The sequence below is a fragment of the Ammospiza caudacuta genome, chromosome 3 (genome assembly GCF_027887145.1).
Source record: "Ammospiza caudacuta isolate bAmmCau1 chromosome 3, bAmmCau1.pri, whole genome shotgun sequence".
In the NCBI taxonomy this organism is placed as follows: Eukaryota; Metazoa; Chordata; class Aves; order Passeriformes; family Passerellidae; genus Ammospiza; species Ammospiza caudacuta.
Window position 1 is genome coordinate 39653716 of NC_080595.1, and position 17699 is coordinate 39671414.

At 39.2% G+C, this 17699-nt stretch overlaps 1 protein-coding gene across 1 annotated transcript in view; it reads left to right on the forward strand.

The window, feature by feature from the left end:
- Nucleotides 1-7599, forward strand: part of BIRC6 (baculoviral IAP repeat containing 6) — a 177768-nt gene extending 170169 nt beyond the window's left edge. Inside the window, exons 72-74 of the mRNA XM_058802446.1 lie at nt 47-235; nt 3470-3604; nt 4663-7599. Of these exons, the coding sequence (XP_058658429.1) occupies nt 47-235; nt 3470-3604; nt 4663-4842 (504 nt within the window). The 3' untranslated portion in view covers nt 4843-7599. The remainder of the gene's footprint in view (nt 1-46; nt 236-3469; nt 3605-4662) is intronic.
- The last annotated feature ends 10100 nt before the right edge of the window (nt 7600-17699 follow it).

Sequence of the window (17699 nt, forward strand, 5' to 3'; positions counted from 1 at the left end):
ATACTTTGGCAGCACAATTTGAATATTTGGTTTCTTCTCTTACCAGGTGTTGGTGTCTGTGCAGTCCCTAATACTGGTGGCAGAACCATACTTCAACGAACCAGGTTACGAGCGATCGCGAGGCACTCCCAGTGGTACCCAGAGCTCCAGGGAATACGATGGAAATATCCGACAGGCCACAGTCAAGTGGGCAATGCTTGAACAAATGAGAAATCCATCACCGTGTTTTAAGGAGGTAGGTTTTGTGAAAAGCAGTATTTCTCTTTTTTGAGCATTAAGAATAATGCAAATATTTGGTAAGATAATGCATGAGATGTCTGTTTTAACCTTCAGTGGGACTGACCTGAACAGGATGTTGGTGCACAGTTGGATAAAACATGTTTCAATCAGCTCACTCTTACTACTGAGCAGGACCTCTTACATGGCCTGTAACACATTTTGGTCAGCCCTACAAAGGGCACTCCATGCTCCACACTTTGCATAAACAGCAGGCAGTATTTTCCCAAGGATCATAAATTTCAAGCAAATACAAAGAAACACTTCATATAAACCAAGATAATGCAAATTGGAAAAATACCTTGAAAGAAACGCCACAAAGCATCTGCACTAGAAACCTGTGCCTTTGAAAACAACTGTCTCCATGCTGCTAAAAGCAGTGCTAACCTTCATGCATTCAGGCTGTCTTTAAAAAAAATTATTGTAATCAATCAAATTGCCTAATTTGCTTACATTCCTGAAGATAGACTAAAACTCACCTGTAGCATCCTAGAAGAATTTCATTATTAGGGACTTCTCAGTGTCTGTAGTCCAACTCCTTTCCCAAAAGCAGATGAGTTAGATATCAGGGGTTGAACATATACAACAAGAGTTCAAAGGAAAAGGAGCTGAAGAAGCACTAAGAGAATCTGCATGAATATTAATACAAAATGTTTGGTCAAACATGAGTCATCTCACAGTATTACCAGCGAATATTTCCAGAAAAACTCATTTTGCTCTGAACTACTACAGCTGTTGCCAGTGTTGAAGCGTGGAACCACCTGGCAGTATCTCCTATGCCTTCAATTGTCTGCATAATAAAATGTTGAAAAAGCCTAAACGTTTTAGGATTATGCACATTGCTGGGTGTGGCATCTGAGATGCTGATCTCCCATCCCTTCCTTGATATTGTAAAAAACATCCTTTGGAATGCAAAACCTTTTTTCATTAAAATTACTGTGTCTTGTGGAATAAGAAACTATATTTTTATCCACATGCAGGTAAAAAAGGATGTGCAGTGTATGTAGGGATGTTGAATTAATGAAATAAAACCTGGTGGTGGTTCGGAATTACCTTTTAAATGTTCTACTCAATAAGTAGAAGACCATGCATGATAAAGATATCTGGATACATAATCCAATAACTTCTGCCAATAGTTCTTTTTCTTCTAGCTAATGTAAAAGTTTCACTTTGGCAAAAGGCATTCTCAAATCACAGTAAGATTAAATTAATTGAATATATAAGAATATATAAGAAAGCAGTGGACAATAATGCTCCACATTCCTTCTCACATGTACAGAAGTGAAGGATATGCAGTCTTACACCATTTGGTATCTGAATCCCAGCTATTATTGCTGCACTTTTCTTTAAGAGTCTCAGTAATTGTGTGCTTATTCTGCAGTGCAGCTGTCACACTGCTGGTATGAAAAAGGCAGCTTTGGAACAGTGCTAGAGTCCATCCTCAGCCCCATCCAAATGTAAATGCATCTCTCAGATTATCTGAGCACTTCTTTGGGACATTCCCTTTTTGTTCAGACCTCTGGGATTTTTGTACAGTTATCTTAGAAACCTTAACAGTGATTTTCAACTCAGTAACACAAATGCAAACTCATGATGAAGACTGAAGTCTAAGAACATACATCCTGAAATCTGTTGTCTTCAAAAATCTGAGTCTTGTCTTCAGTATCTTAAATGATGGGTAGGCTCAGGAGATCTAAACTGCCAGTCTTTGGGAGTTTTTCCAAGCTCCATTATGGATTTAAGGAATGTATCCAGAATTGAAGTCAATTACGCTTTCAATATGCAATTTCTATTTAGACAGATAGCTATTTTCTTTAACCTCCAGAGGGAAAAATTATTTTTCCTGTTATGTTGCAATATGGCCAAGAACTCTCAGTTCTCAATAAAATTTCTTTGGTTTTATTGTTGCCTTCAGTGTTCAGAGTTTCAGAAAACTGTTTAAGACAAAGCCAACACCAAGTAGAGTTTCACAACTTTGTATGAGTGTTGATTGGTTGGATTTTTTAAACTCAAATACGTACTTCAATACCAAAATTACTCTTCAGTGAAATACTGGCTCCCATCCAAACTGGGCAGCTCAATTGCCATGGCCTGAGAATTCCAGTGTCCCCAAATGTGCTGCCTCTGCCTAGAGCCAAGTGGCTGCATCCCCTCGGAAGCAGCTGCTGTGATCCTGCTCTCGGCAGAAGCGTGCGATGTTCCTGTGCTCGTAGCCCAGCAGTGCTTCTGCTCTGTGGTGGTGTTCACAGGGCAAGGGAAGAGACCAGAATCTTGACGCCATGTTTCAGAAGGCTGATTTATTATTTTATTAAATATATTGTATTATATAAAACTATACTAAAAAAGTAGAAGAAAGGATTTAATCAGAAGGCTTGAAAGGAAAGGAAGAGAATTGAATGATAACAAAAGCTCATGACTCTCAGAGAATCCTAGCCAGCTGACTGTGATTGGCCATTAATTAGAAACAACCAACATGGACCAATCAAAGATGCACCTGTTGCATTCCACAGCAGCAGATAGTTACTGTTTTTCTTTTCATCTGAGGCTTCTCAGTTTCTCTGGAAAAAAAATCCTAACAAAGGATTCTTCATAAAATGTGTCTGTGACACTGCTCGTCTGTTTTCTCTTTAGGCAGCCCGTGGTCAGTGAGGGGAGGACGTGGTGCTCCTGCTTGCTCTGTGCTTCTCTAGCAGAACAGGGCAGGGAAGGAAACAGTGAAAGCCTCAGCACTGTGTCTGTAGCTCTGCTCCTGTGCGAACTTCGTGCCTGCGTAGTATGTCCAGCTTTGAACTGCAGAACGTGAGCAGCACTCTGCTCTGCCTTTTGCTTCGGCTGGTGTATTTCTGGCACTGGTTTACCCTGCACCCAGCTAACACAAGAGACTGCCAAAATGGCAGGCTGCACACAAACAGTGGATTCCTACAGACTGAAAGAGATATCCAGACCAACAGACTCCCCAAAACAGCATCAGCTGAATTCAGAACAGGTTCCTCTGGTCTTTTTCCAGTTGGATTTTGGAAATCTCTGAGACAGAAATTCCAGTTTTATCTCCAGTCTGGTTCAATTCTGAATTACATTCATAATGATTTTTTTTCCCTTATATTCAATTAGACCCACAGAGGTCTTGCAAATTTGGTATTGTTAAAATATATGGTTCTTCCATCCATGTTACATTGGGAATGTTTTCTTGCAGGTCATCCACAAACACTTCTACTTGAAAAGAGTGGAGATCATGGCTCAGTGTGAGGAGTGGATAGCAGACATACAGCAGTACAGCAGTGACAAACGGGTAGGCAGGACTATGTCCCATCATGCAGCAGCTCTCAAGGTGAGATGTTTGTAACAAATTCGAGTTTCCCAGTTGTCAAGAGAGGCAATGTGTGTGCATTCCATTTCCTCAGTATTTTTACTACAAGTTGGATTTTCCTCTAGCACCTGTCCTGCCTATTTTTTCTATGACTCTTTGTATAGGATGCAGTGACCCCGAGATGGTTGGAGCATGGTGCTGGTGTAACATCAAAGTTGTAGGTTTGGTCCCCTATGGGCCATTCACTTCAGAGTTGGACTGGATCCTTGTGGGTCCCTTACAGCTCAGAATATTCTGTGATAAGTGTTTTTTCTGTTCACTCTGAGGGTGGGTGGAGGTTAATGATAAAGTTGTGTTACAACCAATTCCTTGCCAGAAAACAAGCTTGTAGAGTAGACAAGCAGTTAATAAACTGTGGTCAGCTACAATCAGTTTTATCCTGTGTTAACTTGAATCATTCTAACCATTATAACTATTTTCTGCCTTCCTAGCCAAGTATTACCATTTGTGTATTTTGTGACCACATAAATAACAGGGCTATATTGTTTTTAATATTTGAGGTTTTATTTCCCCTGAAGTGTGACCCCCAGATTTAGAAACGCTTCTTTTTTCTGTTGCCAGACTTCCATTCTTTCAATGTCATCAGTCTTCAAAATGAAGTTACTGTGATCAGTATACAAATCTCTGCATATCTGTCTCTGTGACAGATCTCATCATGAATTCTTTATAAATTTGGTTTGACTGTATGACCTACCAAGTCCAAGCCAGTTTCTGCTGTTACCCCTGAACACAGATATGACTCAGCTGCTGGACCAATAGTGTAGCATTTATAGTGAGACACTTGTTGGCTGCAGTTCTGTTGACCGCCTTTAATTTGTCCCCAGCAGCTCTTGATAATTCTTCTGTCACTAAAATGAAAATACCAGTCCTTAAATATAGGGGAGAAGCTGATCCAGACATTGAAATAGTACATTTAAGCCTTTTCTACCTACTCCTCTTTTTGCCTTAGAGTGTCTAACCTTGTGAAAAGTTTTGTTTTAACTGTGGCCTTCCACACTGACTTGTTCTTGTGTATCCAGCGTCACACAGCCCAGCTGCGGGAAGAACTTCTAAAACTTCCCTGTCCTGAAGGATTGGATCCAGACACTGATGACTCCCCAGAAAAATGCAGTGCCACAACAAGCTCAGAAGAGACCATGTTGCACGACCAGGTTAAACCCAGCAGCAGTAAAGATGTCCCCACTGATTTCAAGTCATGAGTTGCATTGACATGGACTTTGTAGACACAACGGCTTTGAAGCACAAGCCAAATATGTCAATATTTGTATGTAAGAAGTTAATTATGTAATAGGTAATGAAATTGAAACTATACTATGCCCTTAAGGATATACAGTTTAATTAAAAATGATCTTTTATTTACCTGTACAAGAGTGTAAACTTTTTTGTGCTTTTATTTTTCAATTGTGAGAACCACTGATTGGTATGTTTAAAAAGTTATGTATACAAAAAATGGATAAATCACTGATATATAAGGGAAACTACCTTAGGAAAGAATGTTTACTGAATGTTTATTATTTTTTTTTTACTTGTAGAGTGAGGGCGGTTGTAACAAAGAATATATATTGGTCATTCTTACAACTACTATTTAAAGTCAGAAAATTTTCACTGAATTTGATAGATTTTACGTTTGGCCATATATTCATGCTCATATTTGATTCTAAAGAAAACCTCCTGTATACTTCAATAAACGTTAAATGGACATGATCCCTCTTTTATGATTTACTGGTACATTTTTTAAATAAACTGCCATAAAACACATTCTAGCTGAAGACTTGCACTTGTATGACTGAATTCATTACAGTCAACATACTTAATTTTATGCTTACTAAATCTAAAATGCAGGTGAAATAAATGCACATGGTTTTACCTCATGCCAAATTTGGACTTCTGAATTAGTTGGGGTTTTTTGGCTATTTTATGCAAACCAACAGTATTCTAAATTTCTAAAGGGCTATTCTGGAACAAAGTCTTTACTGTATTGAAATGTCTGATTTTTACATACGCAGCTTACTCTTACTGACACGCCACACAGGACTCTGATGTTCTGTAGTTCCTACTGTGTAGAATTATTTCCAGTTTTATACTTGCAACCACAGATCCTGACTAAAAGGGTGAGGAGTTTGCTTGATTTAATAATCAAGTCTCACTTTTAACATAACATGCATTGCTATCATTGTTATTAATTTTTGAGCAGTCCTTGAAGGACTAAAAAGTTAATACTGGTATTACCTCAGACTAATGATCTGTTGTATGATACATACTATAAATCAGGCAAAACCGAAAGTTTTTTGTTTTCTATTTGTTCTTTGTTTATAAGTATCACGCTGGAATTTTTTCACTTTTTGTTTTACAATGTATTATTTCTAATCATTAAAAATGGCACCAGCTGAGGTTGTGTTCTTATGCTGATGGTTAACAGTTAGTTCTGATAGTCCTTTTGGCAGTTTTTGTGTTCTGCTGATGTGTTGTGTTAATCCAAGGCCTGTTCTGATTGTACATACCTCTCATAATACCAGCTTGGCCACATCTGTGGAACTTCAGGGGTCCTTAGTCACAGAGCAGAACAAGTAGCCCTGTGCCAGAACTGCTGGTAAATACATGAAACAAAGAGCTTATGCCACACAGTCCAAGTGTTAGAACTTCAGTGTTAAAACAGCCTGCATTTTTCCAGATGGCTATTTACTTACATTCTATTACTGTTCAAAAGGACTGTGATACTCCTGTAAAGGCTCCAAAAGCAAAATAACCCACTGACTTCCAATTATATTTGTTAGGAGTTTCCATTAGAGCTCTTCATTTACTGCTTAAGCTGCCTGTCTACAGGAGCACGGTCTTTTTATAAAATCCTGGTACTTGTACCAAAACCAAATGTATTGAACCCGAAGATCCTCTTTAAAAGAGAAGACTTTTTCTTTACCATTAAAACACAAGACTGAAGCAAGAAGTACCCATCTTGCATTGATTTGACGTGAGGAAGGTGGTTAACATGATTGTACCTTTATCTCTGGTGTGTATTCACGGTTTCATAGCAATGCTAATGTGAAGTCACTGCTGCTTAATTAAGCAGACGTAAACAGCTGCATGGGATATTAAACTCTAATTTGCATCTACATACCAATTATCCTTTTTTTGCTCTAACATGAGCTAGAATGGTATTGTACCAAATTAATGCAGAGATTCAATCCTTAATAAATTGCAACTGTGTTACAGCCTGTGAACTTGGCAACAAATACAAAATACCCATTTTTAGGTTTTTAAATACACAAGGTAGCTATGCTACATGGCAGTAACATCACGGTAAAGCCTATGAGGTGAGAGATTCATCTCTTACCATTTCATCAAAGTGAATAGAAACCTGTACAAATATAGATCACAGTTTCTAACCATCCATTCAGGTCCTGTGTTTTTAACTGTTAAGCTGATTTTGTAGAAAATGTTTTAAAATTCAACAGAAATTATTTTCAAAAGTGCAAAAGTCAGCAAGCTGCTAGTTAGAGCATTATGGGATTTTACTCCATGTTTTTTGGTGCTGCCTTTGGCCCAGGATTGATTGTTGGCACTACAGTTCTGTAGTGTAGCGTGGGACGTTACCAGCCTTTGGAATTGCTGTGGTCACTCTGCCAGAGGAAGAGTAAGGCACCACAGAGTGAGGCAGGAGTGTTTCATGGTGCTTCACAGCCAAATGCCAAGCTTTTCTGCCTGGTGCAAGCACAGTGTCTGTGGAAGAGGAGACAGCTGGGCAGTCCCTGAGCCCTTGTGCTCCATGAGAGCAAAGCCCTCGTTGCGCTGGCTGCTGCACACTGTTCTGTTCTGCAGCTGCAGCCACAGCACTCTCCATGTACAGGCAGTAATGATGGTGCCTCCTCAGGATTTGATGGTTTCCTCTGGGTAAAAGATGTGCATAAATGTATGGATTAATGCTCCTCTGTAATTCTGCCACTCCTAGGCAGGAAGAAACAAATATGACCATCTAGAAAAAAAGATAAAAAAACAAAATTTGAAACATAAAAGCTGTAAACAACTTCCAAGTTTCACTCCAGTAATTACATGTTAAATGTTTAGGTAAAAGCAGAATAAAATATGTGTGACTATAGATAGACTGGATCTGCAGTGACCTGTGTGGCATTGTTGATTGGGCTTTGTAAATGTTTTTCTTGTGTAAATCCTTTCCATAAGCTCAAGGTAGATACTGTGCACCTCTGCCAGCCAGGTGAGAAGACTCTTCTGCAGCCACAGGTGAAATCCTGCTGCCACAGGTAAGGCACTGGGCTGCTGATCACTTCCATAGAGCTTCAGTGTGCGTGTGCCAGTGCTGTGCTTGGATGCTCTGTTTAGCAGCAGTGGAGCTTCTATTCTTTGCTTTAAAAACAAATTTTAAAAAGAGAAAGTTCCCATACAGTACAGCTAATGTATTGTACTACTTTTGATGGCTCTATCAAATAGAGCATTCAGTTTCTGGCAGGATCACAATGTTAAGAAAACATTACTTCAAAATAATGTTTTTTCCCAGCTATGTCATCTATTGCTTTTATTCCCCAAAATGTTTCTGGTGGCACTTTAGGAAATGTTCTGTTTTATGTCCTGAGGAAAACAATTTGATAAGTAAACAGCCATATTAATAATTTATCTTGTAAAGCCCATAAATACCTGAACACAAACCCAGCTGACCTACATTTAAGCCAGGACTATACTATGTTGTTCTGATCCCTGTGAAGGAGAATTATTTAGGCTTGGATTTTTAGTTGGAGTTTCTCAGGCAGGCCTTCTTCATTTTATAACTCCATGCTGCCTTTGTACTAGTGTGATTTATAGGTGTTTCCTTTTTTGTTCCTTCAGAAGCCAGTCACCACCAAGTAGACTCACCTTCTTAGCCTGTCGGCTATCTCTATAGAAAACAGAAATTAAAAGCATTTTGCAAAAGAAAGGAGACAGATTTTCATTTCTTCATGTCATAAGGAACAAGTGCAAGGTGCAGAAGGTATTTCAGATCTATTTCTCAATATTTTTTACCAACACACACACATATCTATCCAAATATAAATGCATCTGGTCTGGCAGTCCTGAAAATGTTTCCTGAGCTGTATTTTTTTTTCTCCTTCTACATAGACAGTGACAGCTTTAGTAGGAGCAATAGGGCATTTATATCACAACAATGAGCATTCTGAAATGCACTGAGCTGACAGGGTAAAAGTAAGCTCCACAATTACTGAAATGAATCACAGGTAAAAACATTTTGATTCTCCAGAGATTTGGGTGTTGCCGTTGTTTTATTCTCCTAAACCATGAATGCAGAAAATACATTATCCACCCATTGAATTACTATATCAGAGCTCCCAAATAATCTCACCACTGCCTCTGTTTTATAAAGGCTCGGAAAGCAAATCCCAAACCATAATTCTCTGTCTTGATTGAGAGAGTTCTGCATATTGGGACCTGTCATCTCTGTAGGCTGCAGTCTCCTTTGGTCTTGCCTCAGAGCCCAAGTTTTGGCTCTCAAAAGATAACCTGGTCCACTTAGTTCTCCAGGTGTATTAATTCTACTTACCCTTTGCATTAAGAGTGCAGATGTGGAAAATGAAAGCAAACTGAAAATCTCATGATAAAAAAATTCAGTTTGCCAACTGTAAAGATTCTGTGTTGCTTCATTAAGGATTTTCTTACCTACCGGGAGAGCAATGGGAACAGCAAAACTCGGAGGGTGGGGGGCAGGTTCCATCTTCTCTGTTTTCATTAAAATATTTCAACAAGTATGTGATGCAGAAACAGAATACCAACAGAAAATGTCTTATAGTCTGCTCCTTAGCAGTGCCTTGGATGTTTCCAGAAGTCTGGTTCTTTCACCTTGAAATTCTAAGTTTTCAGCCACAGAAAACTTCACCCATACCTAAATTAGGAACAAGCTTATTAATGCAAACTTCCAGAACTTTTTCAATCAAAATTTCTCCAATCATTGCAGAGTTTTCAGTATAAACTTATTTCTGCAAGTATTTTAAGCAGCGTGTGGGAAGGTGGCCTTAGCTGGATTCTGGTGCAGCACATTTCTAAGCCTGGACTATGACAGCAGCTCTTTAACACTGCAGGAGGGGCACCAGTGTGGTTCATTCAGGCTGGGACAAGGCCACCATCATCACATATGTACAACCAGCCAGCCAAGCACCAGCATTCCTGCATTAGGGAATCCAGGGTGCCAGATCCCTGTGCACAGGGGCTGGGAATGGTCTGCAGGATGGGTCCCTGCCTTCATCCTGGCTGTAGCTACAGTTCAGGCTGCCCTGGAAACCTTGCAGCTGCTTGCTGGCAACACAGTGGGGCAGTGATTCAACAGGGAATGGAGGTGATGTGGCACATCAAAACCTAGCAGCCAGCAGCAGGATTGCTGGAAAGCAAATGCCGTGCTTGCCCACAGGACCCATCTTCTCAGCTACCAAATAGTCACACTGCACATCTCAGCTGTATTTTGAGACAGTTTCAAGCAGAGAAATTTGATGTGATAGATAAAATTCACAGGGGCTGGCCTCCAGCAAAGCAGCAGTCACAAGAGAAATCATGCAACCATCTGCCTGGCTGAATTTTGACATAGCATGTGGGATTCTGGAAGAGTCCCAGAGCATTAGAGGAACTTCAGACTAGTGGAAAAAAATCATTCAACTCTACACATCTCCAGTTGCCTCATGGTCACTAAGGAAGGCAAGAGTGTGCAGGCTTGTCACACAGACACTGAAACACTGCTCCAGTACAGGTCCCTGGGAGACTTCAGGGTCAGCAACATGAAGAATCTAACAGACACCACCTGATCCATCTGACAGAACAGGGAAAACAAGGTGTAAATTACATCCAACTATTGATTTAGCTCCATACAAATTTCACTCTACTTAAAGAAACCAAAACAGACAACACTACAAATGTACACTATGTACACTCAGACTCAATTGCTGTTGATGAGAGCAGATGATAACTGAAGCAATGGTAAGGAAAGAACAAAATATTCTTTTGTATCTGCACTGCCTACTAATGTGTTAAACCTTCTTTCACTTGTTTCTAGCTCTCCCTCCAAGGAAATTCATGTTAGAAAACAAATAACCAGATGAACAATAAGTTGTATCAGAGGAAAAGCCAAGCCATTTGAACAAAGAATGGGAGAACAGCAGTACATGGCTCCTGATAAACAACTGTGTAAGTCAGGAAAGACAGGTCAGTCTTGAAGAGCTCTCAAGAGCCTGTACTGGTAGCAGAAGTCAATAAAGGACAGTGCTGAAATTTCTAGATTGCATATAGAGAACTGCAGTAGAATGCTAAATTCAATGCATGCCTAATGGAAGACTTGGATTAATCATCTGAACAAAAATAACATAGTTAAAATGCTTGTTGTGATACTGCTGTCTTCCTGAAAATGTTAGTATGACTTGTGTATTTTAATCAGTACCTTAAATACATTTTTGCTTTACTTGCAAATGCCTTTTCATGCACAGAATCCAACAGCAAGTTATTTTCCATTGCCAAGGGTGCCCTCAAAGACAGTTGTCCAATCGATGTCACTAAGGACAAGCCATGACAGTAAATTCATCCACTTTTCATTTTTCCCCAATACTTCATTTTACACTTTTCCACACACTGAAAGGCACCAAGGCTCCAGTGAGGCAGCAGAGCAGTGCTCAGTGCCCAGCATCCATCACAGCCTGGGATTAAATGTCCAGAAGCAATATGTAGTTGATCTGTCATACAAAAATTATTCATTCTCAAATATTACATCTTGTGAACGATACAAAGTCTCCATGCAGATTAAATTGCCAACCTTTGCCTTCTTTTTAGAAGAGTGATTCTGTTCCATAAGGCCCCTGGGAAAAAAATGCCACTGTTTACATTTTTCCTGAATTTAAGTTTTTGCATAGTTGAATAGCTTTTGCCTTAATGGCCTTTGGGGTTTAGTTCAGTTAACATATGTAAAGAAAATATTTCAGAGTTCTTAATCAGCATCTTCTTCTCATCTTAGTTTAGGCCTTGGTGTATCACTTGTTATTTGTATGATATCTAAGGAAAAATATAGCTCTGTATGAAGCTAAAGGAAATGTTCCAAATGTCATTTTAAGGCATGGATCAGAAAATATTATTTGCTCCATGCTTTCCTGTTAAAATACTATTTCTCCATTCATATGAGCATTCTGTATTCTAAGTTCTCTGCCCAAAGTCAACTGTTACAGAATCATAGGAATGGTGAGCAGGAGGGACAGCTGGAGACAATCAGCCTTCAGCCCACTCTTCCCCAAATGAAACATGTGCCTTCCTTGAGGACTTGGACTCCTCATGGAATATTTGATCCAAGTCCCCTGCCATCACAATAGTTTAGACTCTGTGCTTCAACTTGATTTCTCTCTCCCTTTTGTCTCCATTTCTGCAATGATGTTACCATGGCACCCCAGCCTTTATAGCTTACTTCAGTTACAAGACATAATTTTTATATTTTAATTTACTCACAACCAAGACCATTTTACAATAACTGAAGAAAATAAAAAGGAGGAAAATTTGAGCATAGGTCATGTTTCATTTTAGAAAGGCTGGCCATTTCCAGGTTCTGTCATACTTGCAGTAAAACCATTAATCATCATAAACTCATTTTGTCTAAAAGCAGAGGTAATACATTTTTCCATGTAAATCACTTCATTGCCATGACAGAATGATGTCAGAGAATTGAAATAGGCGATTTAATAAATTTTCCTTTTGGAACATTGTTTAGCACTAAAGGTTGTGGGGGGCAGGGGGAGGGGAGAGAGGGGACAAGATTGATGTCAGCTGCTAAAGAGTAAAATTTTACTTTAATCTTCATTAAATAGACATAAATACTGTGTGGACACAGACTCACTTTTACAGACTAAAAAAAATAGAGCTTAAAAATGTAAGAACCCAAAACCTTTCTAGAATAAAAATCAAGCTCCAGCCAATAGTTTGTAAAAGATGATTAAAATAATAATTAATAATAAAATAATGATTAATATTGCAGGTTTTAATTTCTTCCCTTTTTTTAGCACGGTTCTTGAAATTCAGGGCTTCATGTTCACCATTTGTACAGGCACATATAGTTGAATACATATAAACTGGAATTAGCTTAGCATCTAATTTGGCTGTGTGCATAAGAATCCTCAAACAAGGAAGCAGTAGAACAGGAGAGAAACAGAATTTTATTTCTCCCCCACCAAAAGCAAGCAACTTTGTCTGAATTACAGCCTATACCTTAACTAAAATGCAACTATTTTCTGAAAAGCTGCAGCACCCTGGTACAACAAATATATATCTATATATGGCATCATGGAAAAGGGAAGGGCTGGGACCAAACCTATAAGTCAAAGCTATTACTCCCTATTTCTCTCTGCAAGATTTCAAGTCAAGATTTGGAAGAAATAACTGATTTTGGTTTGATTCAAAATGGTTTTGTTTTTCTATTCGCTCCTTTTTATTCCTTTGGAGAAAACATGAAAACAAACTGGGGAAAGAGCTGAAAATCTGTTTCCCACAGCTTTAATCCCTACCCCTTGCTGTAGCCATGGTATGTACAACCACAGCCCTGCTGGGTGAGGCAGAGCAGTTCTCTTTTCACGCAGCTGATCTAATCCGAGGTGAGCAACAGCCCACGCACAACAGCTGCAATGAAAAAGCAAGTCCCTTTTAAAAACATCCATTTCCCACACAGATAAAATGGAAGGCTGGATAGCCCCTCAGCATTTATCCAGCTCTTAAAATGGGTCCCACAGGGCTGAGGCTCTTTCAGCTTCACAGTCAACTTCAAAGCCAGTTTTTTGTACATGAGACTTTTATATTTTAACTTAGAAATCAGACACCCTGAAGAAACAAATGCCATCATGCTGAATATCTACTGTGGGCAAAAGAGAATTAATACTCAAAAGTGTGCATTTGTTCATTATTTGTTCCTATTGATGTTCAAATTACAACACCTGACTCCAAAGGAGAAGCAATTTTGTTGGGGCAGTTTATTTCTGTAAAATGTAAAATTTCAGTACAATGTTATGCACAATGGTTAACACAAATGTTTTAATTATCCATTGCATCCTGAAGCACAACACACAGTCCTGTGACATGGCCTGGCTTGGCCTAGGAGGTCACTGCTGCATGAATTGGGGTGGCTGCAGCACTCCAGAGCTGAGCTGCTCATCCAACACTGCCATCCCTGTGACAGTGTCATCCTCAACATGACAAGAAGCTGCCCGAACACAGAGACACCTGCCAGGAGCTGCAGCCTCCAGGGAATGCACAGGGCAGCGTGGATGGAAGCAAGGCAGGAGGACAGGGTGTTGAGACCTCTCATTTTCAGAGGCAGTGACCTGTTTGGCCAGCTCAGCTGCTCATGGAAGCAAAGCCTCATCTCAGCCTTACCTCATAACTTTCAGTTTCCTTCTCTGCTGTAAAAGAAAAAAAAAAGAATTAAAAATGTATGTATATATTTTAATAGCTCCTTTAACTAATCTGATTTATTACAAAAAGGACGGTTTCTTGGCGAATTCAACCCACTTATTTTATCAGTCATGTTTATTAATTTTTATTCAGCTTGATTAGCTCCCCAATTTAAATTTCTCTAGATGGGCTCTGAAATACATTTTTGGGGTGGGGCATATAACTAGCATGGCCTTGCACCAGGAAAATCTTAGTACACAGTATAGGGGAAAAAAACCAAAACCAAAGAAACAAAACAAAGCAAAAACCAAAACAAAATCAAAACAGCACCAAACCAAACAAATATCACCACTAAAGCCTCCTGAATACACAAAGAAAATTTTTAAAATATTTCTTTTTCCATACTTCTGCATGCTGTCCAGGAATCCTACTGCCTCCCACATCACACATCACAACTAAAACCAACCACCTCGGGGACAAAAAAATCTTATTTTTCCCTCTGTTCTTACCCTCATAAAGGGAGACTGTATTTCCATCATTGTACTTGCATACCAGCCCACTGATCACGACAGGAAAGCAAAATCAAATGAAATAACCCTGCCCTGTTCTGGCAGGTATGACACAGCCTCTGTCCTTCTGAGGAGCTTCATTCATTTCTCAATACTGACACAGGGGAAAGGAAATAGATTACAGTGCAGTATCAAGGGGTTAATCTAGAGCTGCATGTTGGTTTCCTGGCATCTTGGAGGACGCCACTTTAAATGAGACCAAACTTTGGCAGCAATCAGTCAGGATCTGGGTGGTATAATCTATACTGCTGACTCAAGAAACTCAAAATAGAATCAGAGCCAAAAAAATTGACTCAATTATGAATTCCTCTCACTAAAACATTTAAACTCAAGCACTGTATTCTCAAGTGCTGTTTCCCTGCATGACTACCTTTATCAGCTCATAGATTTTTCCTCTTCATTTATCTTTCTCTCACTGCAAAAACTGCTATTAACTTTTCCAAAGTTTGCATTGTTCTTTCCCTTGTATATTCTCCCTGCTCATGCAATGCTTGACTTCTGTCTTTCAAAAAGTGTTTTCTTCTTGTACTTGGAGGCCCATCATTCCAGGCTATTTAATTTGTGTTTAGGACTTATATTAGGATTCCCAATTCTCTTAATGCATACAGTATTTTCTAGATTAACAGTAAAATCTTCATAGTTTTTTTTTCCTAAAATGGCACCCTAAATGTGTTCTATTTTATTATTTTTTCAGGCTCTTCACCCTTCTGCCCCTTTTAAGAAGAAAATATAAAATGCCATTCAGTAATTGAAACAATGATTCATTTCAGTGATATGTTAATGACACATTTAAAAGGTAATGACAGTGGTAACATAAAAGAAGAGAATTTCATGCAGACATTCTCCATGTTGTATTCAGTGCAGGAACAAGACTGTAGCTGTCAACTTTGTGTTTACTTCAAAAAACTGAGTAGTCAAACTTCTGTTCTCATTGATGTTGATAAAGATAGCACAGGCTTTAAAGTAATACTGAGGCCTCTTATCCTCTAAAGCTGTGTTAAAAGCTGACAAATCAAACCTGCCAGCTATGGATATATTAAATTCCCTCTAATTCGTTCCACCTACTACATGCAGAAATCAATTACTTTTTTTTCTTTAAATCCTTGTACATGTGTAATTACTCTAATAATTTCTGCCCATTGCACTGTGGTAAGCCAAAGAATAATGTTAAGCAATTTGCAAAACTGTTCTATGCAGCATTTGCTGAAGTAAAATTTCTTTTTTCTCTGTTTTTGACATCCCAGTGACTGCACTGCATAATTGCTCTAACCACTTCCCTTACAGGTGTCAACATGCTGATATCTTATTTAAATTCTGCAAGGGCACCACCTGCCCTATTTTTGAGCTATGAGGCTGAAATGCTCTTTATTCCAAGACAAACAGGAGGTGTTTTAGAGAAAAGAATGTAAATTTTGTGGGGGTGGAAGGAACATGGACTAGCTTTCATTTGCTTGAAAAATTCTCTTGCACTCCAAAGAAATAAAGCAGACTTCAAAGGAGCTTGGTCAAGGACTGAACCTCTTGTCCAGATGCTTAACCTCTACCAGCAGAGCTACCACAATTTACATGGAGATTCTTCCCAAATGTGACTCTTGGCACAAGATGCTACCTTTAATAACTATTTTCCTTGTCAGTAACAGTAATGTATCAGACCTTTTATATGTCCACTCTGTCACCTTATTCATCACCTCCTGAACAAGGCACTAGAGTTTTTAATACACATGTATGGAAACTGGTACAGCAACGTTCATTTCCATTGCCTGTTTACCCTTTCCTCCACAAACACATTCATCCATCTTTCACACTGCATTATGGACAAACTAAAACAAAACCCTTCCAGGCCTGTCAGCAATGCCACTTCTCAGCATTCCTCTTTTCATCCTTTTCCAGGATCTACCATGACAGCTCCTGCAACGTCCTGATTGTAAATACATGGAGGGTTTGCAGCAATTTCCATTATTTGTGTAGCACTCAGATCTTTTCATTAAAAAGATAAAATCCGACAAGATGCAGCTGTTTACACAGCTGACTTATAAAAATGTTGTTTTCTCTGCCTTTTACTACATTAGCACTCCACAGCATCTCCAAGTGTATCTTGCATGAAAAATGCGTATTTTATGATTGGCTTTTCGCAAATATTAAAATTAATATTATATGTGTTGTGTTAGAAAGTTATGCTGTATTAATTCTCTTAAACAGTATGTTAAATATAGTTTTAGGTTATAACAAAATGTTAAAATAGAAACTATGCTATGTAAGATACTTTTTTAAAGAAAGGACTCGCAGTGAGACAGCAGCCATAGGACACCTAAATCTTTCAGAGAAAGAGAATTTATTGCTCCATTATCAGAAGAAATGAACTTCTTCCTGCCTCGCTCATCTCTGAAGATAACGTCAGGATTAAGAGGAAGAAGTTGATGCTGACCAAACAGAATCCTGTGTTTGAATGGAATTTATGCATCATGTATGAGGTGTATGAATATGCAACAGGCTATTGCTTTAAAGGGTTAATCCTCTGTTAACGTGTGTCCTTTTTGGGCTTATGCTGTCCAGTAAAAGGTACCCAGATGTCCATAACTCTTTGTCTCTATTGTCTCGTATTGTCCTAATCCAAATTGTCCAAATTATTATTACTCTAATTGTATTACTATTTTTATAACCATTTTATTACAATTAAACTTTTACAATTTTAAAAACAACTGATTGGCATTTTTCACATCTTCTAACAACTCTTCCCATCTTAAACACTGGAAGGGTTCTTGTCAGAGCCGCCAGTGACAGGCCTTGGTCTTAACAAGCCTGACCAGCCCCACCTGCAGCTTCCACACACAGCTGTTCCTGTGGGCTCAGCCGAGTTATTTAAACCCAGCCCAGGGCTCATGCCCTTTGCCTGGGCTGAGCTGCTGTTGGTTTCTGCCTCTGCCATAGCCATGGATTCTCTTGAACTGGAGCCCTGGGCTGGCTTGACCCTGGACCTGGTGAGTTTTGTAATGATCTTGACTGGGTTTTGTGGCTTGTGGGGCTGCCTTGCCCAGGTGCTGTGGGCAGTGGGGGGGCCCTGCCCTGCCCTCCCAGCTCAGTCCTCA